Genomic DNA, 24084 nt, shown 5'->3' on the forward strand with positions numbered 1-24084 from the left:
CCCATTTTCAGCCCAATGAAAACTAAAATTGTACTAGAGTCAGCAAAATCACCCTATACGGAACTGTATTGCAAGCTACATTAAATATTACATATGGAAACTGCTGTAAGAAGAAAACTGAGTAATATGTACTAGCTGGGTTATTTCTATTTTGGGAGGACAGGGTCATAGCTCAGGGTAGACCACTTGTTGTGTATACAGGAGGCTCCATGTGCAAACCCTGGCATCATCATACAGTGGTGCCCCACAAGACGAACGCCTCGCAAGACGAAAAACCCGCTAGACGAAAGGGTTTTCCGTTTTTGGAGGCGCTTCGCTAAACAAATTTCTCTATGGGGTTGCTTCGCAAGACGAAAAAATCTTGCGAGTTCCCGCTTCCCCCCCGCTTTTTTCCGCCCTTTCCCTAAGCGCTAAGCCGCTTATCAGCTGTTCCGCTGATAAGCCGCTTCTCAGCTGATCGCTAAAAGCCGCTAGACCGCTAATAGCGCTAATCCGCTAAGCTGTCAATGGGCTTGCTTCGCAAGACGAAAAAACCGCTAGACGAAGAAAATCGCGGAACGGATTAATTTCGTCTTGCGAGGCACCACTGTATAGGGCTGAGAAAGTTTCATGCCTTGAACCTTAGAGAGCTGCTGCCAGTCAGCAGCCTGGTTTGCACACAATGCTAATCCAAACAATGGCTAAGTATGATTGAGTGAGTGGATTCTCGCAGCAAAAAGTATAGCCACTTTGCTCCTCCCTTGGCCCTGCTGCTCCTGTGCTACTCATAGAGGAGCCAGGGTTTGGTTTATAAGATATCGGCAATACGAAGACCAGGGTTCTGACACTTGAAAAATGCAGCTTTCTATCTTCCATTGTAACCCACAGCATTATGTAGGTTTTCCAAGCTGTATGGGAACCTAACAGTTATAAAATTTAAGATGGGGTAGTATAAAACCCAAGCAGTACAGTGCCTACCACTCTAGGTTCTTCAGCAGATTGTACCAGTTCTTTACCTGTAAAGCTGAATTCATGAAGCATGTATTTCCTAGGTTACTGAGCCCACAAAGACCAGGCTGTGACTGAGGAGGGCTCTCCCTGTTGTTGTAGGAGTTGCAGGAAAAGCTAGAACCTCTGGAGGGGGAAAACATACTGGAATATGATAACAGGTTGCAGAATATTTTGGCTAAGAAACTATTTTACAGCGATACAAAAATAATGTATATTGTATTTCTTACCCGCCCTGCATCAAATTTTTATGGCGAGTTTACAGAATATAAAAACACAATACAATTAAACACGTAACTCAAACTTAAGACAAAGCAAACTTTCCAACTGATCTATAGTATACACATGCCTACACTATAAAATTCCTCCCTCAGACCTAGTTCTCACAATCAAGTATTATGAGGTAGCCAGTCTGCTGCCTGACTGTACCATTTCATACTGTAGGTGGAGACTCACTTTACTGATATTATATTTTGCTTAAAATACTCATATCCTGCTTTTTGGTTTCCAGAACATTATGCTAATGAAAAACGAAACCAAGACTAAAACTAAAGTTAGGAAAAACCACCACCACCACCACAAAAAACCCCAACCAAGCAGGATAAAAAGAACTGAAGTCAGAGGGTCCTAAAATCCTCCAATGTAATACTGTGTTTGCCAGGCATTTCAAAACTACCGTATCAAGGAAAAGGCAATGTGAATCTGCTTGACAGAAATTGCCATAATTTGGGTGCCGTGACTGGGAAGCCTTGCCTCAAGTAATCACTCACTACACCTCTAGGGGCAAGCGCCTTGAGAGCACAGCCTCCAAGGGAGATCTCAAATGTCCTAGTAGGTTTATATGGGAGAACGCAATCTGGTTTAATGAACTATTTTAGAGTGGCATTTTTTTCCTATCAGCTATTATATGATAAAGTGCTATTGTAGGAAAAATTGACAGAACTCATACATCTTAATGGAACAGTAACTGGCAAAAAAATGCCGGAGGGCCATGAAACTGAAGTTAAGTTTAAAGTTCTACATAGCTAGCTTCCGAACAGTGGAGCCATGAATGCTTCAGGGCAAAACCTTATTTAATAAAGAAGAGAATGCATAAAAGTATTCAGAGAAAGGAAGTTACATAAAGAACAGCAGACACATTCTTGCTATTACCCTTTGCCAAGGCTGGAGCAGTTCAAACTATAGGAGTTATTGCTATCACCATTTGTTATGGTTGAAGAGGAGCAAGAGCTTGCTGATGATTTTGAAGAGGTAGCTAGATTTCTGCTTGTTGCAGTGCTTGATCTGGGAGGGAAAAAAAAGTAGTAAAAATCCCATCAGGGTTTTTGTTGTTGATTTTTAAAAAAAAATTCCTGAGAGTCTTTAACTGACTTTTTAGTATAGTTTACTATTTTAAACTGTTTATTTCTGGATTTCCAACCCAGAAGGAATGACTTCAGGTTGAAGAGGTGGGTTGTTTATGAGTCAATGGAATTAGAAATCTATTACTCACCCCTCATTCTGTATGGAATTTCCCTATTGTAAAATACAAAGGAGAACTTATGCAAGTGGTACTAAGCTACACAAGGCAATTTCTTACATGGCAGAGCGCATGATACGATGCGCCATTTGCATTCCAGCTGATTAAGAGTTCTCCAAATAATTGCTAGGAAAGAACCATACTTCTGAATCAGTGTTTGATCCACAATCAATCATTGTAATTAGTACTAGGCTAGCAAGACTACTAATCTTAACTGGTACAAGGCCTCAGATTCATATTTGCATGCTCATAGCATAAATCTGTCCCCTCCCAGCAGAACAGAAGGCAACCAACAGGATTTTTAGGACTAAAATTAATCTACTAAATGAAATAATTACCTTTTGAAAAAGACGGCTTAAGTAGAATAGATATTCCTTGCCATAATCTACCAGTGATTTGTAAATACTCTAACATTTTAACTACCTGCAGCTGTAGTCAGGGGCCAATAAGAATTGTAATGCCTGATACATTGGGTGGAATTCAATGTTTCATCTTCCAATAATTCCACCTATGCAAGTCATGTACTGTGCTAGAAGTTCTTCTGATCTTTCCCAAGCCAATTTGTGGAGCATGTGGGAGGCAGAAGGGACGAAAGCCCTGTGGGAATCTTTTGTAGGGGCAGGTTAGATGAATCCTTACATGTGGCTTAAATTGTAGATGGCTTTGCAACAGGCTCAGTTCAGAATGAAGCAGTGCATAGGATAGTTCTTCACTGTTTTTTTAAAAAACTGAGCTGCGCATTTCACTACCTCTTAAGGAAACTATTATTTCAATATTGTAAAACTAAGATTAATTCCGTCAAGATTATGAGAGGCAGAAATGTAACTTTAAAGTATGTTTTTGGTACTTATTTTTTAAGTCAATGCTACTTCAATTTAGAAAAATGAGTGTAACAGGACTTAGGGCATTTCCTATCTCATTGTTTAGCCTGAAAGCTCTCAAAAGTGGCTAACAAGTTAAAATACAACAGGACAATAAACACAATGTAATAATAACAGAATAGAGAAAGAAGCAAAATAGTCAGTGTCATGCCAAGTTAAACAGTGATAGAGACACCTCTCAGACCCAAGTTAGACAGAGGCACAATTCAGACATCACAAAACCATGGTTTGGTGTTCAGGTTTTGCAATGTCTAAACTGAGATAGAGAAACGGAAAGCATAAATAGAGAAAAACTTACTTTGTCTGAGATTGCCTGGGCCACGTACCATCTTCATTCTTCACTTCTATTAACACTACCTTTAAAGTTAAAGAAAAATAATAGTAAAACTAGGTAAAGGGAGTGCTATCTTATAGGTCTGGGCTTTCTTTGGTTCCGTGCAGAAAAATACAAGCAAATCAGTGCTTACAAAACAGGAGATTCCCAATTAAATAACCCCCATGCTAACACCTTAGGATGTACAGAAGGCTCTGGCAGGCTTTTGACTCAGCAGCATTTACAAGTTACCATTTAAGGAATCAGCATCTACACAGAAGAGTTTTTCACACTACTGTGGCAATTTGATCACAACTTGTCTTTTTCAGGCCCACAAATCACACAATGGCAGGAACAGCCACCAAATGCAGCTGCCTCTATATGATTGCTGCTAGGCTGTGAATGCAGTAGCTCTTCCACAACGGCTGGCGTTTGACTGAACTTGGCCAAATAGTTGAGAAACTAGCTCAAATTTCAGAATACTTTGTATGACTTCATAATCACATGGGATGGGATCCAACTTCCAAGTCCTACTAGCAAGAGCTCTTGCTAGAACAGTTGGGCTCTCCCCCCCCCCACGTGCCCCAAAATTGGCTTGTAGAGGTGTCAGAAGAACCCCCAGAACAGCATGCCAGGGTGGTGGTGAGGAGGAATAATTCAGTCGGGCAAGCTGAAAAGCTGGCCCTAACAGAATGACAGCCATAGTATTACCTTGAATTCCTCCCATTGTAACTTTTTTACAAATTGCAGCCTTGTCGACAGCCCACAGGGTGAGCAATACAATATATGATATTTGAACTTCTTACCTGTCCCTGATAGAGCCCCGCATCTTGTATAGTACTGTCGAGTTTGCTTAGCTGCTCATAAGTATTACTCATGTATCTGCTCCACAGCCTAATTTCTTTTCCGTCAGGAATATTAAACTGCTTTCGCATTTCATTTTCAATAGTAGCTGGTAAGAAAGAGACAAAGTTATTACATGCTGTATTTTGACTAGGTTGGGAGGTGTGGCTCGTTCAAAGTGTAAAAACGTGCTTATTTACTAGTGCTAAATAAACAAGAAGGTGTATACTAATTCTGGATTATTTTACACTGGTGAATTATTAACTGTATCTGTACATACCAATTTTCTGTAAAATTTAATTTCTGACTATAGCTGTATTGCCTGAAATAACTAACTATCACTTTAAAAGATAAGGAATCGTTTATTTAAAATGCAGCTAGGGTTATTTGAAGCTGACATTCTACTACTACTGAAATAACCAGTCTGCTGGTAGGATTGTTTGAACAATGGCAGAAGCATCTAAAGCTGAAGAGTAACTGTCAGTTCTAAGGACAAATAATAAAAGCTGGAGTGAAATTGTGGTTTAGCAATGCTATAGGAGGATCAGATAAGTAGACGCATTCACCATTTCACAGGGGGAAAAGAAGTAATTTCAGATGATTGTGAAAACAAAATTTGCAAAAAGAAAATGGTAAAATATACTTGCCCCATTTAATGATCTAAATAAATTACTAGACACCACTAGGTGTAGATGTGTTTCAAGGTGTGTTGTGGCGTTAGCAAACAGCTACTTACCAACGGTGTCTGCTTTGCTGAAATAAGAGCTCATAAGATTAGCAGGATCACTGTTCTGACACAGCTTCAGCTCCAAAAGATAAACTTCTACTTTACAGTGCTTCACAAACAGTCCATACTCCACAACCTAGGAAGAAAAGGCTTCCTGTAAAGTAGGTACAACAAACTATTCTGAAAGCAAATATGTAGTCTAAACTGAAAGGCTCCACCCTCAAAGTATCCATATCTTGGCCTCATAGATAACAGTGCCATCATCTAGAGTTTCACATAAAACAGAAGTCCTTGGTTTTAACTCTAGTTCTACAACTGGCAAAGTGGCATCAGATAATCCTGCAGAGGTTTCTACAGCCCAATCCCAAGTGTGTTTATTTCAAAATTAGCTCCACTGAAGTCAACACCAACCAACGGTTATAGTTAACTATTCTTCTTAGCTATTCAAACCAAGAGGTAAGACCCATGATAGATAAAAATCAATGCTTTTTAAAAAATAATAATAAGTAAAATAAACAAAATTTAAATTTAAATTGAATTTTTAAAATAAAATGCTTTTGGAGGAAAAATTCTTTCTAAAGATAGTTTTCTATTTAAGTTACATTATAGTCCAAAGGCTATTCATCAGGAAATAAGGATTTGTTTTAAGTTTTTCATGTGTGCTAAAACTCAGTCTAAGTTTTTGAAAAACATGTTTAACATCATCAGTTATCAAACATGGATACATATGCTATAATGTTATTGTTTTAGTTAAATAAATTGTTTAACTTGTTATTAAGGAAATGATCATTTTTCTCCTTCCAATAAAGTACAGCAGAAAAGTTGTCCAAATATAAACTGTTAACTTACTAAACCTCACAATAATTTCATAATCATCTGTCTATGTATTTCTAATAGTATAACCAAATCAGTAATTTTTGCTATAACCGTAAAAACTACTCTGAAAATTTAATATTCCAAAAATGAAACCTTCATTTGGTTGTAAATATTAAGATTATACCAGCAAGAATGAGTCTTTCTGTTAAAAAATGATTTAAACCAAGTCTTACTGGATAATGATTTAAATCGATTTGATTTGATTAAATCAAATCCACCCTGGTAAGACCCAAACGGCAAAGGGCAAAATCAGGTTTACCAAGATCTCTTTTCCTCAAACTGCCCACCTAAAGTTGCTCTGGAGAGTTGGGAAACACTGGCACAAAACTGGAACATCCAATGCCTTGACAAGTTGAAGCTCCATTTTTATTGGGGAGTCCATTAACATGATTGTAAAATTCTACCACAACAAAACAGGAGAGCTGAATATGACCATCCAGGTCCCTTTATCTGGCCCTGTAAACCAGGAGTCAGCAACCAGGAGGGGGGAGGTGCTGTGGTGTGTGAGGAGAGGGGTGAAAATGGTGCCCCCCAAAAAATGGCAGTGCGGGGGGAAAAACGAAGAAAAAATTAACGAACAGAATCCACACGATCCACAGACCATCCGCGGGCCAGATCCTGAGGGCAATTGGGCTGGATCTGGCCCTTGGACCGTGGTTTGCTGACCCCTGCTGTAAACTTTCCATAGGTCACACGCTTCACTGGCCCTGCTTTATACTCTGAATGTTTTTGCCTGGCTGTAATGTGTCCAACACATAACACTTGGTACAATCTTCTGGCTCAGGGAAAGGAATGAATGTTATGTAATCATTTGGTAGACACTTGGGAGATGGTTTTGTTTTTCATTTCAATTTCAATCAATAATAAAAGCAATAAAAGAAAAAAGAAAGATCAGTAATGGATCATAGCAATTTGCTAAACCACTGAGGCTCCTGGGCTTGCCGATCAGAAGGTTGGTGGTTCAAATCCCCGCGACGGGGTGAGCTCCTGTTGCTCAGTCCCAGCTCCTGTTTTTTGAGATCCACAGAGGTAGCAGGGAGAGGAGAACAGCAAGTCCCACTAGCTGATGGACACAATTGGATACCACCCTTCATCCTGTGTTCTGGCTAAATGACTAATCAACAGAGTACAGGGCAGAGTACAAGAGAAACTTTCTCCTCTAGTCTAGATTAGCTGAGCAAGAAACGTTCTATAAAGCCATTCTGAAACTGTAGGAGCCATCCTAATACTGGGAAGAGCAGTTCATTTCCTACCCTGTATTTCCAGTTATTCAACCTTATTATGTCACACAATATATCATTATCCTATGCACCAGTTAAATGACACCTAAATATTCTTTATAGTGTTCATTTCTCTGGGTAGCTCAAGAGATAACTGACATGATTCCACAAAGCGGCAAAACAATATAAGTTACATAAAGATCATTTTCACTTACCTTTCTCACTATTGGTTTCTGTCCCTCTATACAACCATACCAATTTACTAATTTGTTCCAGGCTTCAGTAGGAACCAACACATAATCCAACTCATCAATGAGATGTTCTTTCAAAGTCTGAGCTTCTGAGTCTAAAAAGGAAAGGAAACATAACAATAAACAGGAAGATAAACAGTTCTCCTGGAAATCCTGAATAAAACAAACACACTTTCAAAGTAATAGACACTTCTGAAAATCTAACTTAAGGTAATTTAAACAGCCACATCAAAGTGAGTCTTGAAGAGAGTCAAGTGGTATTATTTCACAATCTACTTTCAGACTTCCCTTCCACACATAATTTCAAACTATTAATCAAATAAAACCAGCTGTATAGTATTTGATGTTTTATTTAAAAAGTACAATGCAGAACTGGAAGACTTTCCTATACCAATATGATTCAGAGACTTTGAGAAGCAAAATTAAACTTTTTATGTTTGTACACACTTTCTAGTGATTTCCTGGGACTCAGTTAGACTGGTAAAGAAAAAGCAATTTATATGCATTGTATGTAAGATATAATATTGCGCTACCAGATAGCAGTGTGGAGTCCTGTTTTTTTCTACCTGTCTTCCCTGTTTAAATTTACAATGCTTTAAACTGAAACACTTCTTTGATATGTCTAGATCCAGCCCTGGTCTGAGGAACACAGCATCTATATTGCCTTTTGCTGCTAAATTTAAATAGCTCTACCTATCCACAATATGTATTACTTTAAACCTTTTAAAGAGTTGCTCAAGTGTTATTTCTCAGGACTGTATCTGGAGAGAGGTGGCACGTCAGAATGGTCTGTTCTTTCCACTGTTTCTGCTGCCACTGGGAACCTCTTGCAATACAGGAAAATGTGATTTCAAGGTATCTAGTCTCCCAAATAATGAAAGATCATGTATGAAGCAGGCTTCAGATTTTAAGTTATCACCTTACCAAGGTCAACTTTGTGCCACAACAAACCTGAACCAGTACTAAGCCAAGGAAACAATGTGCACCTGGAGCTCAGGGGACGAATCAAAAACTTATTCAAACACAAGTTTGAATTCAGTGGATATGCCTAATGATTTGAAGTTCTATGACACAATATATGAAGCTAATAATGATTTGCAACCAACTGATTTACAACACAGAAGCAGATGTAACTGTTAACTCTTTCAGTTTCCATTTACAAAAAAAGGAAAGTCGTCTGCTTTCAGGCCTAGGCTGAGTGGAGAAATACAAAAAAAAAACCCACAGGAAGGGTGTGGAAGCCAAGAATGAGACACTTATTTAAGGGTGGAACCTCTAAGACTTGTTACAATACTAGTTATGATTGCAGTAACTGCTGATGTGACAATCATGTTAGATTCCATCATAGTTTTTCCAAAGCAAGCTGCCTTATCATATAGAAAAACTAATATCCCTACTTAAGAATTGGGAAAGTGTACTGGGAAAGATTGGAGGGGAAGGGCACTGGCTCCCTTACTGTCAGAACATAGTCCAAAAAGTAGTACCGTGCAGTGACATTTCCCCTCCTCCACTTCCCAGTCCTTTCCAAACTCCAAATCCTAATCCCCTCTCCACACAACTTTACCTGCAAAAAGCCCCGAGTTATCAATGGGTCCCGGGAAGAGATTCGGTTCTCCAACGTTGTACAAGTCCCAACTGTCAAAGCCCACGTATTTCTTCCACTGCTTGAACCACCGGCTGTCAATTAGGAACCTGCAATAAAAGGGGGGGAAATACGCCTTGAGAAGAAGAGGAAGGGGGAAGAAAAAGTAATAAAACAAACAAACGGGGCAGGGTTGGAGCGGGAGGCAGGAAAGGTGAACGAAGTTGCTGGAGGGGACGGGGCGGAAGAAGAGTGACTCAGCACCGGCACCGGGAGGGCCCGGCCGGCACCGACATGCCCTCTTCCTGCCACCTACACCGAACTCCCGGGGGGAGCAGCTCGCGCCTCCTGCTGCCCCCCCCTCCGAACACCCGCATTCGAAAGCCAACAGCCCGAGCGCGCGGAGGGCCTGCGCGGAGGAGGCGGCGCGCGCGCGCGGCCTGGCTCTCAACCTGACACCGAGAGACGAAAGGAGCCGCCGCGCTCTCTCGCTCCCGCCGCCCCCACCCGCCACAACGGCCCCGCTCCCTTCTCACCACGACTCTCCCGGCCGCAGCGCCGTCCCCAGCAGCGGCATAAGTTCCGCCCGCTGCGTCCCGGCGTCCGGCCTTAGGCCGGCGCCTCCCCCGCCGTCTAACCCTACTTCGGCAGCCGCCATGACAGTACTGCAAGCGCTTTCGCCCGGCCGGCCGTCCCCAACTGCGGATATCCTTCCTCGCCCGGCCGCCGCCGCCGCGCGCACAGAACGGCACTGCGCAGGCGCGGCGACGCCTCCGGGCGTTCGGAGGGCAGGGAGCGCCGGGCCCGAGCGTCTTCGCCCGAGCGGCGTGTTTTGACGCTGAGGAAGAAGGAGCCGCTTTCCGGGCGGGGCGGCAGGGAATCCCTCGTTCTCCAGTCGCTCACACAGGCTCGGTCTGCGGTGTCAGTTACCTCTGAAGGGCTGAGAATTGCAGGTCGTGCCTCAAACTAGATTGCGACTCTGGCTATAAAGGGATCCTTCTGCATTCGGTGGACTAGAACTACCAACATCTAGAGGGCACCACGTTGGCGACCCCTGGATCTCTGCTGGTGCAGCTGCCTTTTGGCTTCTTTAGGTGTTATGCTGCCATGACACTTTCTTGTCTCTGGACATCCCACTCCTTGAAACCAGCAGCCAACCCAGTGAATTGATATTGAAGGTCTTGTGGGTCGTCCTGCTGGGTTGGCATAAGGGCAATGGCAATCGTCCTTTTTATCCTAAGCTTTTTTGGAGACTGCTCGTCTAGGAAATATACGGCACGATGTTGGGCTCTTTTTGCCGCAACCATTAATATTGGGTGATATTGAATTGCAGTTGCTTACTTGTGCAACAGGCTTCCTGCTTCTGTAAATGGGACTTCCCATTTCTCCCCTGCAACTCCCCAAGACATGGCAAATCTGCTTTGGAGGTTAGCACCCTCTCCAGAACAGATTGTAGTAGGCAGAAAAGTAGTATGTAAGTAAATTGTAATCAGCACCACAAACTATGGTCCTAAAGATCTGACTGAGCTATCACATTAAAGAACAGAACAAATATGCTAACAGAAGAGCAATAGCATTACTCTGTCCTATCAGATAATCTTCAAGAGAAAAAGCAGCATGTAGTTTTTGAAATAGTATTGGTTGCAAGATCTCTGGTTTCTGCTAATTGAAGTAAGTCCTCCATAGCCATTGGCTCAGCTGTTGAAATGAACAATTTATGAACGTTCCTCCAAAGGCCTTCATACACAAGGTCTGGGAAAGATTGGGCTGGAAGATACTCAATGGAAAGAAAGGATGCATGATTGCCCTCTGAAAACATAGATCTTGATGTGCTTTGACCATGCTAAAGATATTAGTGTTTTTAGGACAACAGGATATGAGGATAATTTGTATAATTACACATTTTAACAACTGCCTGTTATAACTATATAGTAATTGTATTGTTAATCCCTTTTTGTTCTTGTATGTTACATTCTTCAGGCACCCATCTAATAAATCAATGCGGGGGCGTGTGTGGAATGAGCAAACAACATTGTTGCAATATTTGTCAATTGTGCGTGCATATTTGAGAGAGAATGACACAGGAATAGGACACAGGTAAGATACATGCACACAAATATCTACAAAGCTGAGTTTCATTTGTAGTATATTTTTCATCTAGTTCCAGTTTCCACTCCTGTCCCACACAACTAATAACAAGCCTTTTTATTTCTAGCAAATTACCTTCCACATTTATTTGTAATGTTGCTTATTGAATCCAGTTTGTTAATAAGGACTATGATTTGGTAGAATTCTATGTAGAATTTTTGCCAGTAGAAGCGAGGTACCCAGCCTATATCAAATAATTTATTATGTCAATCCACAGCTGTAGGGAATTTTTTTGTCTCAGTTCAGTCAGTACATAATGCTAAACCAAATCGTAGTTTAGCATGAACACAGATTCTTGGAGCCATCATAACTGCTGCACTCCTTTGGTTCTGCTGCTGGCATGCTACCCAGGGCTAAGCCATATTTTGGTTTAGCATGCTGTCTAAATGCAGGCTCATGGTTTGTCTTCTCCAAACAAACTAAGCTGTAAACCAAGAACATACCTTAATGACAGCTCATGGTTTGCCCTAGAGCAAGACAATGTACAAGCTCTGGTTTGGACAACATACTAAGCAAAACCATGGCTTAGGCCAGAAACTGCAGTAGCAGCAGCCATGAACTTCTCTCAAGGGACCTGCTCAGTCATGGTTTAAGTAATAATACTTCAGCTCTTTTGGTAATGTGTTAAATGAACTTAGGTTGAGATTTCAAATAACTAGTTGCTACCTAATGTTACACAGCCATATTATAAAGATACAGACATAATCGTCTTTGAAGCATTTTATTGGCATAGAATTTCATAAACTGCTGTTTCCCCTAGTGTAATTAACTACATCTTCACATACAAAATTTTACAAATACATCAAGTGTCCTTCAAGTGTTTAGAAGAAGCACCATCATAAATAAAATTTTGATGGAGAATAGAAACTTACTGCCAGAGTAAACAGATGAATTGCTGAAAAACAAGATAAGGCCACACAGACAAACAGCATGGAGTTTGGCACATAGAGGGCTGCTTCACATAGTAGGATTTAACCCACACATTAAAGCAGCCACTCATATTACTCAGCCTTGAATCACATAATACATGGTTGCCTCGCACATTAGAGGAAGGGTTATAATTTAGCTTACATCACGGCAAATAGATTCCTGCATTTCAATTAAGTTTCATTGCTACGATGCATAAGCAACTTTCTTCTGCTTATTTGGTTAGATCAGCCCAGTCTAATCTAGGACAGATCTGCAATTCACTCTAATATGGAAAGTATCATACTTAACCTAGGACATCATCTAAGCAATAGCCTAGCTCAAAAAGAGAAGACATTTCTGCAAGGCACATTTTCTGGTTCTTGGTGACTCGCTAAAGCAGCTTTTGAATATCATCCTGGATCTTGATGGTTTCAAAACGCCTGCTGTAACGCTTGAAAGGCACTCCATCACGGCTTATGAGGAACTTCTCAAAATTCCATGCGATGTCACTGCGACACACAGGGGACCAGATGATGAACTGTGGGTTGGTCATCAGAGACACGGGGTCATCATGTGGAAACGGCAACTCTTTCTTCAGGAATTTGAAGAGTGGGTGAGCGTTTTCCCCATTCACCTCACACTTCTCAAAGACACTGAAGTTGGGCTCATACCCATTGCCTGGGCGGACATACTTTAGTGAATTCAGGATCTCCTCGTTGGTGGCATTTTCCTGTAAAAAGGAGAGAGAAGATATATGCTTAATTCCAAATGTCAGAACAAAGTGTAGCAAACAGCCACAGCAGCACCAACCAGGCTACTGACTTCTGCTTTATGTGACATTTTCTTTTGCTTCACCAACCCCTTCACCATGCCAATAGCAGCTTTGCAGAAACACTGGGCAAAAACATTCCCTTTCATCGCAACTTGCTACTTGTTACAGTATCTTAGTTTAGTTCAGCAAACATATGGAGATTAAAGTTATGGAGAAAAGCAAGTTTTACCTACTAGTTCTATAAACTGCTCTGCTGCAGTTGCAAGGAGTTAGTAGGATCTGAAACTTCAAGTTCCTCATTGAAAGTAACATTTACAGAACAAATAATTTCTTCCTCAAACATAAGTCAACTGATGTGACTTAAATATTCCCTAGCATATTGCCCAAGCAGTGATAGACATTTTGGGGTAGTGCTGTGGATGTCTCTTGACAAATAGCAGAAGGTCTTCAATAACTGGGCAGGAGGGGTGGGGAATGAAGCAATAAAAAGCACTTTTAAATTATTTCCAATTTAAGCCCTTACTAGCAGATTGTGATGTTGCCACACAGTTTAGGCAAGTACCCTAATTGGAAGTTTGTGCATAAGGGTTTAGATGTGCAATCAAAATGCACAGTTCAGCTTTGTACACTTTGACTATACAAACTGCTTCATCCCCTGCCCCACCTTGAGTACCCCACTGCTTTTTGTCCCATTCAGAGAAATACTACTTCAAGCCTCAGTTCATGTAACACTAATATGTCCCTGCTGCACACTGCCTCCAAGGTGTGGCTGGGAATTGAAATTTTACAACACCCTTATCAATTCTGGTGAAGCAGGTATTTGTACATGCCAGTATCAGCAACCATCAGTTTGTCTTCTGCCATGATTTGACCTAGTCCTAGACCTTTTGGGTTGCATGCAACAAAATCATCCTGTTAAGACAAGGACTTCCTTCCACTTGTGCAACAAGCTTTCCTCTTCCACTCCTTGTGTGCCCCCCCCCATCTGCTCTGGACTGTTGGGGAGCCTCCAGAACAGACTGGAGACAAGGGAATAGGATTTCCTATTGTATGCCAGGTAGGGTTTGAAAAACAAGAAGCTTATTTACACCCCTTACTGAGCAAGATCTGTCAAAATGACTGAGCCAGTAAGTATTGTAAGAGCACAGCTGCTTTATTAGTTTAACAGAGGTAGAGTAGCCATCCTTTGAGCCAGCTACTTGGTTGAAAACTGCAGACTTCCAAGCCTTACCAAACTATCACCTCCCAATCCACATGCTCCAAATTACAATGGTAAAATGCATGTTTCAATTCCTGAATTTGACTGCTTGTCACTACCTGCTCCAACAACAAGAGGAGCAACTGGTCCATGCAGCCTTCCCCACTTTGTTCCTTGGTGTACAAAGTTTCCACTCACATCTGGAGAATACATTTATAGTATGAATATACCACTTTAATAGTCATGGAGAATCCTGAAAACCGTCGACTGCAAAAGCAGCTCCCTTAAACTACAGTTCCCAGTATTCTCCTTGACTGCTGAAGCTGTACAGTAGCACTTTAAATGAAGTTCCAAATGCTGCCCTTCTCAAAAGAGGTAGCTGTAGCTGGTTCAGTCAAAACCACCATCCTCTTTTCCACTTCACACAAGAGGAGATGCACGGAAACGGCGGCATTTGATTGAGTGGGAAGGAAGCCATTACGCAGTTTAGCTTGTGAGCAGACGGGAAACTAGTAAGGTTGCAAAAGCAGCAGCCGAATGTCTACAGCACAACTTGTAGGGTGCTCTGTGCTGGAAAATGTAACAAACCCTTGCTTCCTCTCTCCGCTCCATAATCACCCAACAAGGTGCTGACTTGAGATGTAGAGCAACTGGATTAAGTGTCTCCTCGGGGCACAATCCCCCCCCCATCAATGCCCCAAGGGGCTCTTGCAAACCTTTCCTGTGCTCGGCAGGCATAAAGCCAGCTTGGGGGGGGGCATTCATCATCGAAGCACTCTTATGCCCAGATAAGAGCCTGTAAAGCAAGGGGGGATGTTGTGGCGATACGGAAGGCATCAGTTTCAGCATCTGGGAAGGCGCGGTTCTTATCACAGAGAAGGCAGAGGTGGCTGGGAGCCGTGATAGAGCTTCCAAGAACTAGGTTCACCCCCGCTCCATCGAGAGCAAGAGAGAAAATAAAGCTTCTGGCCATGTGCAGAGTGCGCTTCCTATAAAGCTAGGACTGAGAAGCCTCCACACAAAGCAGCCCCCGCCCCCCATCAAAAGACCTACAAGCCGACTTGGGAGCTTGGGACGCCCAAGGGCGCCTCGTTCCCTACGCAGCAGGAAAAGCTCCCAAGGGGAAGGTCTCGTCCTCCTCCTCTTCGCCCGCCGCGCCCCCTCGACGGCGGCTACGGTACCTGGTGGCCGAATTGGTTGCACGGGAAGGCGAGCACCGTGAGCCCCTGAGGCCCAAAGCGCTGCTGGAGCTCTCGGAACTGCGTGAAGTCCCGGCTCGTGGTGCCTCAGAGGGAAGCCACGTTGGAGACCAGCACCACCCGGCCCAGCAGCGAGCCCAGGTCGACGGGCTCCCCGCCGCCCAGGGGCCGCACCAGCACTCCCGCCAGGCTAGACAGCGATGCTCCGGCCATGCTGCGAGCCATCGAGGATGCAGAGCAAGTGCGCGGCCCGGAGGCGCCTCTGGCCCTTTTCAGCGCGCCCAGCAGCTCCACCCACCTCGCCATGGCTCTGTCTGGTCCTGGGGTGGGTGGGGCTAGCGGGAGAAAGCTCCGCCCATCGGCTTTGTCCGCGTCTGCCGCCGATAAACCCGCTTTCTTTTACTCCACCCCGTTTCCGACCGCTTCCCTGCCGCGAGCATTCTGGGCATGCGCGGGAACCCTGCGATTCGAAGGTCATTTTCAAACGCCGACTGCGAATGAGTGATTTGCTTGGCTCGAAGCCAGCGTGGTTTGCTGGCGTTTCTCTCCCTTTTGGATTAGTTTAATCATTCTCTTCTTCAAGATCCCACCTCACGTAAAGCACAGCCACTCTTCTGTTGCTGCTGGGGAGAGGAGAGCATTTTATGTCTCGAAGTCATGGGAATTCATGATGTGGGAGTACAGCAAAGCTTATTTTGGAGCTCAGAACGCAATAATAATAATAATAATAATAATACCCCGCCCATCTAGCTGAGTTTGCCCAGCCACTCTGGGCAGCTCCCAATCGAGTGTTAACAACAATACAGCATAAATATTAAAAACTTCCCTAAACAGGGCTGCCTTCAGATGTCTTTTAAAGATAAGGTAGCTGCTTATTTCGCTAGTTCCTTTTAACGTTTTGGGCTTCATCTCTGTTTCGAATTTCCATGCAAATAAGGAAATTAAAATTAGGCAACCAGGTTCAGCATCCTCTGATTTGACTCCCATAACCCAAGCCGCCTTCTCCAAGTGACAAGTCCTTCTGAAGGCAGCTGTGGGGAATGCAAAATGTGTAGCTGCCCCTTAAAGCTCTTGGGGCAGTCTCTTGCTTGCTAACCGTCTCTGTGCAGGTTTGGTCATAGTTTACCAGATTACTGTGGGGAGCTTCTATGCTAGCCTGAGCATCATATAGGAGGGCTGGGATAAAAATGAAAAAGGTTTCATCACTTCTTTCATTTAAGAAAAAGGAAAGGAAAGGAACTGTAACAAAATGCCCAACCTGGACGACCTGGGTTCTAGTACTGTGGGAGAAGAACAAAAATCTCCCCGTGCATTTTCTCTATACACCATTTATTGTTAAAAAATGAATTATAAAGTACTATTTCCACTGAAAGGATTACCTGCTCCAGCCTCAGTTATTAGATATTTTATATTGTACAAGAGAAACTGTTAAAAAAGGAAACAAATTAGGGATTGGAAAGATGTAGATCAGGTTCTGAATAGCCAGAACAATCTGGTGTTAGAACTGGAAGGAAAAGTCTTTGTTTCAGAAAACTGGGCTTAAAGTTGTGACTGTTAATTACACCATCCTGGCAAGTTTTGAAATGCTGAAATCTAAATGTACCAACTCAGGAGTAGGTCTCATTAAACTCAATTTGGCTTACTCCCAGACAAGTAGATGTAGAATCATTGCGTAAATCTAGATCTTCCTTATTGCCCCAGAAAAAAAGTTCATATTTTCCGCTTAGCAATCTTAGTAGTTCCTCAGTGTTGGACTTCAGTGGAAATACTTCAAAGCTCCCTCAGTATTGCAGTATGCTATAAAGTCCAGGTGAGCAATAACTGCAAATAAAAAGCACTGAGGCTTACAATAGGAGTGGCAGTCAAACATTCAACAATAAATAGCAACCGCTCAGCCTCAGGTTGAGCAAGAGCTGGTTTCCTTTGCCTTTAATAGCTCACCTGCCCTCCCACACTGCTCTTCTAGAAGCTTCTACACCAGCTTGGACACCTCCTCACTCTGGGTGGTGCCACGGTAAGGACTGGGCCCAGTAGGCCATTCTGAAGAAGTGAGCAAAAGGAGTCAGAACACCCAGCTCCTCCTTTTCCTCTACTGCAGGCATGCATTGCATTAGACAATTAAAACTTCCCATCAGCACACTATAATAACAATTTAAACATCTATGGCTTCCCCCAAATAATTCTGAGAAATGTAGTTTGTTACGGATGCTGATAGGGCACCTGAAACAAAGCACAAAATGGTGTCCCCACTAGGGTAGAAGATCTGCACTGGGAACAAGGGGGAATAAAGATCTACCCTGGGAACAAAGGGATAATAAATATATACATGTGGTACATAAGAGCCAACTCCTAGGGGCCAAGGCCCCTAAACCTCCCCCAATAAAATATTTGAGGTGGCCACCTCCCAAACGTTGATGAGCACTGCCATTTATATGGTGTGTGTGTGTGTGTGTTGCATCATGTAATTGATTATGCTGGGTGGGGCTTACCTGCCTCCCCAATATTTTATTCAAGTTGGCACCCCTGCTGCCCAAGCTCACACATTGAGCTTTATGGCCAAGTAGGGACTTCAGACTTAAGTCATTCCACTTGACTCATCTTTGTGCACCAGTGAAGTGTACAGTGTGGGTGTAATCTTGTGTGTCTGCCCCCGGTTGCAGGACAGGGAAGGCAGCCAAATGGAAAAGGGGAGAGGTTTCAACATGTCGCTCTGGCTGTGTGCTGTTGCTGTAACTGCTCTTGCGAGAGATTTGCGGGAAAGACAAGGCACACACACACAGAGTTCCTCCTGCACCACTTCCTTTGTGAGCTTGGGGAGCTGCCTGCTTTTAAGCCAAGCTTCTGCTTTTAAGCCAAGGTTGCCACCCTTTTCTCCAGCAACGTTCCTGTGGTTTGGAACTGCTCTACGAGGCAAACGCTCGACAGGTTATACATTCCTCCTGATTCATTGCATGGTTGTTGCATGTTCCAGAATTGTTCTGTGTCAAAGAATGCAAGACAAGTCATGCCACAGTCAAAAAGGAAAAAATGGCATCATCTGCCCTGTTCCCAATATTAAAAGTGGCAACAAATTGCTTCTTGGAAGTCAGGTGATCCTATGTCCTTTACGATCTGGCATGTCTTTTTAGAACTAAAAGCACCCTTTGAATTCTTTGTCTTGGATCCCCAGACTTAGTTATAAAGGAGCATCTTTGGTTCCTCCCATTATGAATGAATGAATGCTTTGCATTTATACCCCATCATTTTCTTCAATGAACTCATGGTGGCATTCATAGTTTCCCCCCTCCTTATTTAATCCCCAAAACAATCCTGTGAGGTAGGCTAGACTGAGAGGCAGTGCCTGGCCCAGGGAGCCGAGTGGCGGTTTGAACCCTGGTCTCCCAGATCCTAGTCTGACACTCTAACCATTGCACCTCACTGAAAAAATTGTGAACTCAGTTGTTTCAATAGGATTTAAATATGTACCGGTAACTCCCAGTTTTATGGATGTCTGTTTGAACGTGCCACAATTTCTACTTTCACTGCTGCTTGGTTTTTGTTTTGTTTTGAAGCAATAACTGCATTCTAAGTTGCTATTGCTTTTCGAAATTACTTGCAAATTGAACTTGTACTTTTATTATATCATATGTGGTTTTACGATTTGACTGAATGCCACTCTGGGTACTTTTAGTAGAAGAGGATATATAAAAGAAATGAATGTTTGATTGCTTGTACTAAAAGAGTAAAGCATGCATCTGCATGGAACCTACCTTTTTCAAATCAAATAATCTCTATGGCACATCTTGCAGATAGGTTTGTGCGCCCCCAAAACATCCTGTTTGTCCTGCAAAGAGTATTTCTTGGCACTTATTGCTGCAAATGTGCCTGCGACAATATGTTTGAGGAAGTTGTTTGTGAAAGTCATTTCCTCATATGTGTGTCCCTCGCTCTTGTTTCAGCCTAGCCATTGTTGAAATAATTGCACAAGTGTCTGTGCAAAGCAAATAAAGCACACCTGGTGTGACAATTCAAAGCCATTTCTGTGCAGGCTTGGAGAGAAGGGGGCAAATACGCATTGCAAATATTTGTTTCTCCCCTTCCAAGCCAAGCTGCCATAATGAAACCGGGAAGTAAAAGGACAGCTGGACTGATTAAATGCTTAATTTTATTTTCTGGGCCCCCACACTGTGGGGGCTCAGTGATTTTCTGAAGCACTAAGACACGGCTTGTATAGATGCTATGCAACAAAGACAGTGGCAGCTGCAACAAGGATGTTTTGTGCACCCCAGGATATGAGGTGGAGGGAGGGGAGTCCAGCTGAGTTTAGCGGTGCTCACTTCCAAGTAAGAACATAAGAAGAGTCTGCTGGATCAAGCCAGTGGCCCACCTATAGCATCATTTCTCACAATGGTCAACTAGATGTCCATTGGAAACCTGCAAAAAGGATTTGAGCACAAGAGCCCTCTCCCCTCCTGTGGTTTCCAGCAACTGGTACTGGGAATCATTGCTGCCTCCAGCTGTGGAGGCAGAACATAGCCATCAGGGCTAGTAGCCAACAACAGCCCTCTCCTCCATGACTTTCTCTAATCCTCTTTTAAAGCCGTCTCGGTCGGTGGTCATCACTGCCTCCTGTGGGAGCAAGACCCATCATTTTAACTACTCGTTACGGGAAGAAATACTTTATCTGTCCTTAATCTTCCAACATTCAGCTTCATTCATTGGATGTCCATGAGTTCTAGTTATGAGAGAGGGGGAATAACTTTTCTCTATCCCCTCTCCCCATGCCACACATAATTTTATACATGTCTATTATTGTTGAATGGTCTCTTTAAATATGAAGGTTCCTTATTGTTCCACAAGATGTGTATTTCTTTAAGGGCCAGAGCCAATAATGTGACCTAGTTTTACAGCTGTGAAGCAGTATAGCAGGTGCTGTTAAGTTGTGTTAATTAAGCTGTGTCAGCAATTGGGCATAGTATATAAAGAGCAGCACCTACCTCTCTCAGGACCCTAGTGGTTGGGTTGGCGGATGGGTCATGCTTATTGATATATTAGAATTAATGTAAAAAGGAGTTTTTGTTATTGTTATTAAAACCTAGCAAAAGTTATTTTTGCGTTCCTTCTAATGTGTGGTCTCCCTTAGCATGCTTTCTGCAGCGCAACTAATCTGCAAATAACTAACAATTATATGTATGTAAATAAGTATGCCTAAGCTTGGAGTCCTCATCAGCCACTCTAGCGTTACCTGACATGCTTTTCAGTTCTCATGACTTTCACTGACATAGCAGGAGCTGAGGACCTTTCACTCCCCCCACCCTCAGGTGTGCTCTGAGCATGGTTGCAATTCAGTCTGTAGTCTCTGTCACACAGATTCTCAACAGCATTTCTTCCCACTAGTCCTGTTTTCTTTTGTTGTTTAAATAGGTGCTTGGGGACTGGGTTGGCTGACTGACCAACCAACCAACCAACCAACCAACCCTTAATCATAGGGACGTGGGTTTGAGTCCCACATTGTGCAAAAGATTCCTGCATTGCAGAGGAGTGGACTAGATGTTCCTTGTGGTCCCACCCAATTCTACAATTCTATGAAAGATGTCCATACTTGCAGTACCAAACAAACAGTTCAGTATGACCAGTGTCTTGTAGATTTGCTATCTGAACAAAACAACTGAGCTGTTAATAATAAAGAGTATTTTTTGAGTTACATATGATAGCCATTGACCATGCATTTGCCTGTGCTTTTAATGAGAATTCAAATGTTTCCATCTTGAGTCTTATCTATTCACTATATGTTTTCCAACATCTTTAACTGAGCAGAATTTTCAATCACCACACCATTCTTCTACAGTCTGGTTACAGGAGTTCCACTGGATCACACTAAAGGTACAGCATCATGTTCCCAAGCACATGCGTCAAGGAAGCCCACAGCAGAGCATGAAGTACCCTCTCCCCCGAGCCTGTTTAGCTAGCATGGCAAACACCTAATAACTGACCTGCCCACCATAAGTTTGCCTTAACACCACTTGAAAACCAGCCAGATTGGTGGCCCTTGCCACACCTGTGGCAGAAAGCTGCAAAAGTTATGCATTGTGTGAAATGTAAAAAACAGCCTGCAACGTTTTTCCAGCTCACACTGTGATAAAGATGAATGGTGGCAGTTTTTATTTGTTTTGTAATCTGACTTTAAAAATAAACTGATCTTGTTTTTGAAAGCTGCATTGGGTTCTTTTTCAATGGAGAAAAAGAAGATATAAATTTTTGAAATAAAAACAAGTATGTTGGAAAGTATTAGGAATCTGAGAACATAAACAACACAGTGCCTGTTCAGTATTTCATAAACTGAATGCTGTACACAATATTTATCACTGAAAGGGAGTGTCAATATCACACAACTGAGGACTAGCGGAGGTTGAAATACAGCTTTTTAAAATGGTTTCACATGAAAGTGGATGACTAAGAGTTGACAATATTTTCCATGCACAAAATGGAAGATGGAGATAATAATTACTCTGCTGTGCAAATGATGGAATATCCCTGTGCCCTTTTATCTTTTGTAGGCACCCCATCTTGGTTAGAGATAATGTTAATGCGTCATTCACTGAAACTGAAAAGTATCAAATTATTCTTACATCACCTTGGTATCATTGCTGAGGTGCAGCAATATTCTGAGGTAATGTCTGGAAGAGATTGACAAATTATAAAGTGCTTTCATATACACATTGAACATACTAACTTTACATGTTGCAAAGGAAAGATTCTGCAAGCACCTGCGAGGTTCTTTAGGCTTGCCCACATGACTATTTGGGTTTGTGTGTCTTTTTAAACACTTTCCTCTGTCAACAGCAGATTCCCTTGCAGTATCAAACTGCTTCTGAAGCTTCCCTCAGTTTTAAAAGTCCTGCCACATGGGACAAAGTGTAGCAGAGCTGCTGTTCAAGAAGCAAACCTAAAACACTATGGGTCATACATAACTGAGAATGTATTTTAATCCTTTATTTAGCAACAGCAGCAGGAGACTTTTTCAGGTGGTTCGCAGTTTATCGGAACCACCTGTACCACCGGGGCCTGGTAGGGACCCCAAGATCTCCTGCAATGCTTTTGCAAAGTTTTTTGCAGATAAAATCGCTCAGATTCAGAAGGAGGTAGACTCCACCGTGGGAGCAGGGCCAGGGCGGGAGAGTGCTAGAGTTCTGTCTGGTCCTGTTATATGGGATCAATTCCAATCTGTTACCTCCGAGGATGTGGACAGGCTGCTTGGACGAGTGAAACCGACCACCTGTCTCCTTGATCCTTGCCCATCCTGGCTGATAAAAGCGAGCCGGGAAGCGCTGGGCGATGGGCTCTGCGGGGTGGTGAATGCTTCCCTCTGTGAGGGAGCCTTCCCAGACCCGCTGAAAGAGGCGGTCATTAAACCGCTTCTTAAAAAAACATCTTTAGACCCGGCCAATTTGGCCAACTATCGCCCAGTCTCAAATTTGCCATTCCTGGGCAAGGTGATTGAGCGGGTGGTTGCTGAACAACTCCAAGCACGCCTGGAGGAAACGGACCATTTGGATCCCTTCCAATCGGGATTCAGGCCTCACCATGGGACTGAAACTGCCTTGGTCGCGCTGGTTGATGATCTCCGGCGGGCTAGGGACAAAGGTGAGAGCTGTTTCCTAGTTCTGCTGGATCTCTCAGCGGCCTTTGACACCATCGACCATAACATCCTTCTGGACCGTCTAGAGGGGCTGGGAGCTGGGGGCACTGTCATACAGTGGTTCCGCTCCTTCCTCCTGGGCCGTGTCCAGAAAGTGGTGGTGGGGGGTGAGTGTTCAGACCCCTGGGCTCTCACTTGTGGGGTGCCTCAGGGTTCTGTCCTCTCCCCCATGCTTTTTAATATCTATATGAAGCCGCTGGGAGAGATCATCAGGGGGTTTGGACTGGGTGTTCATCAGTATGCAGATGACACCCAGCTCTACCTCTCTTTTAAATCAGAACCAGTGAGGGCGGTGAAGGTCCTGTGTGAGTGCCTGGAGGCGGTTGGAGGTTGGATGGCGGCTAACAGATTGAGGTTGAATCCTGACAAGACAGAAGTACTGTTTTGGGGGGACAGGAGGCGGGCAGGTGTGGAGGATTCCCTGGTCCTGAATGGGGTAACTGTGCCCCTGAAGGACCAGGTGCGCAGCCTGGGAGTCATTTTGGACTCACAGCTGTCCATGGAGGCGCAGGTTAACTCTGTGTCCAGGGCAGCTGTCTACCAGCTCCACCTGGTACGCAGGCTAAGACCCTACCTCCCCGCGGACTGTCTCGCCAGAGTGGTGCATGCTCTAGTTATCTCACGCTTGGACTACTGCAACGCGCTCTACGTGGGGCTACCTTTGAAGGTGACCCGGAAACTGCAATTAATCCAGAATGCGGCAGCTAGACTGGTGACTGGGAGTGGCCGCCGGGACCACATAACACCGGTTCTGAGAGATCTGCACTGGCTCCCAGTACGTTTCCGAGCACGATTCAAAGTGTTGGTGCTGACCTTTAAAGCCCTAAACGGCCTCGGTCCTGTATACCTGAAGGAGCGTCTCCACCCCCATCGTTCAGCCCGGACACTGAGATCCAGTGCCGAGGGCCTTCTGGCGGTTCCGTCATTGCGAGAAGTGAGGCTACAGGGAACCAGACAGAGGGCCTTCTCGGTAGTGGCGCC

The 24084-nt window shown here is 43.5% G+C and overlaps 2 protein-coding genes across 3 annotated transcripts in view; both read right to left on the bottom strand.

The window, feature by feature from the left end:
• The window catches only part of USP4 (ubiquitin specific peptidase 4), a 35098-nt gene extending 25237 nt beyond the window's left edge, over positions 1 to 9861 (bottom strand). Inside the window, exons 1-8 of one of the 2 annotated variants that reach the window (XM_081900258.1) lie at positions 9736 to 9861; positions 9182 to 9309; positions 7582 to 7712; positions 5280 to 5406; positions 4507 to 4652; positions 3686 to 3744; positions 2140 to 2271; positions 996 to 1113 (exon numbers count right to left, since the gene is read on the bottom strand). In XM_081900258.1, coding sequence (XP_081756384.1) covers positions 996 to 1113; positions 2140 to 2271; positions 3686 to 3744; positions 4507 to 4652; positions 5280 to 5406; positions 7582 to 7712; positions 9182 to 9309; positions 9736 to 9857 — 963 coding nt within the window. In that variant the 5' untranslated portion in view covers positions 9858 to 9861. The remainder of the gene's footprint in view (positions 1 to 995; positions 1114 to 2139; positions 2272 to 3685; positions 3745 to 4506; positions 4653 to 5279; positions 5407 to 7581; positions 7713 to 9181; positions 9310 to 9735) is intronic. The other variant, XM_081900259.1, reaches the window with a different exon arrangement.
• Positions 9862 to 12052: 2191 nt separating this feature from the next.
• GPX1 (glutathione peroxidase 1) lies at positions 12053 to 15746 on the bottom strand. Its single transcript, XM_081900401.1, has 2 exons — positions 15408 to 15746; positions 12053 to 12986 (listed from the first exon to the last, which is right to left on the bottom strand). The coding sequence occupies exons 1-2, from the start codon at positions 15729 to 15731 to the stop codon at positions 12648 to 12650; spliced, it is 663 nt and encodes a 220-aa protein (XP_081756527.1). The 5' UTR covers positions 15732 to 15746; the 3' UTR covers positions 12053 to 12647.
• Positions 15747 to 24084: the final 8338 nt, after the last annotated feature.

Source organism: Podarcis melisellensis (assembly GCF_964234715.1).
Source record: "Podarcis melisellensis genome assembly, chromosome: 2".
In the NCBI taxonomy this organism is placed as follows: domain Eukaryota; kingdom Metazoa; phylum Chordata; class Lepidosauria; order Squamata; family Lacertidae; genus Podarcis; species Podarcis melisellensis.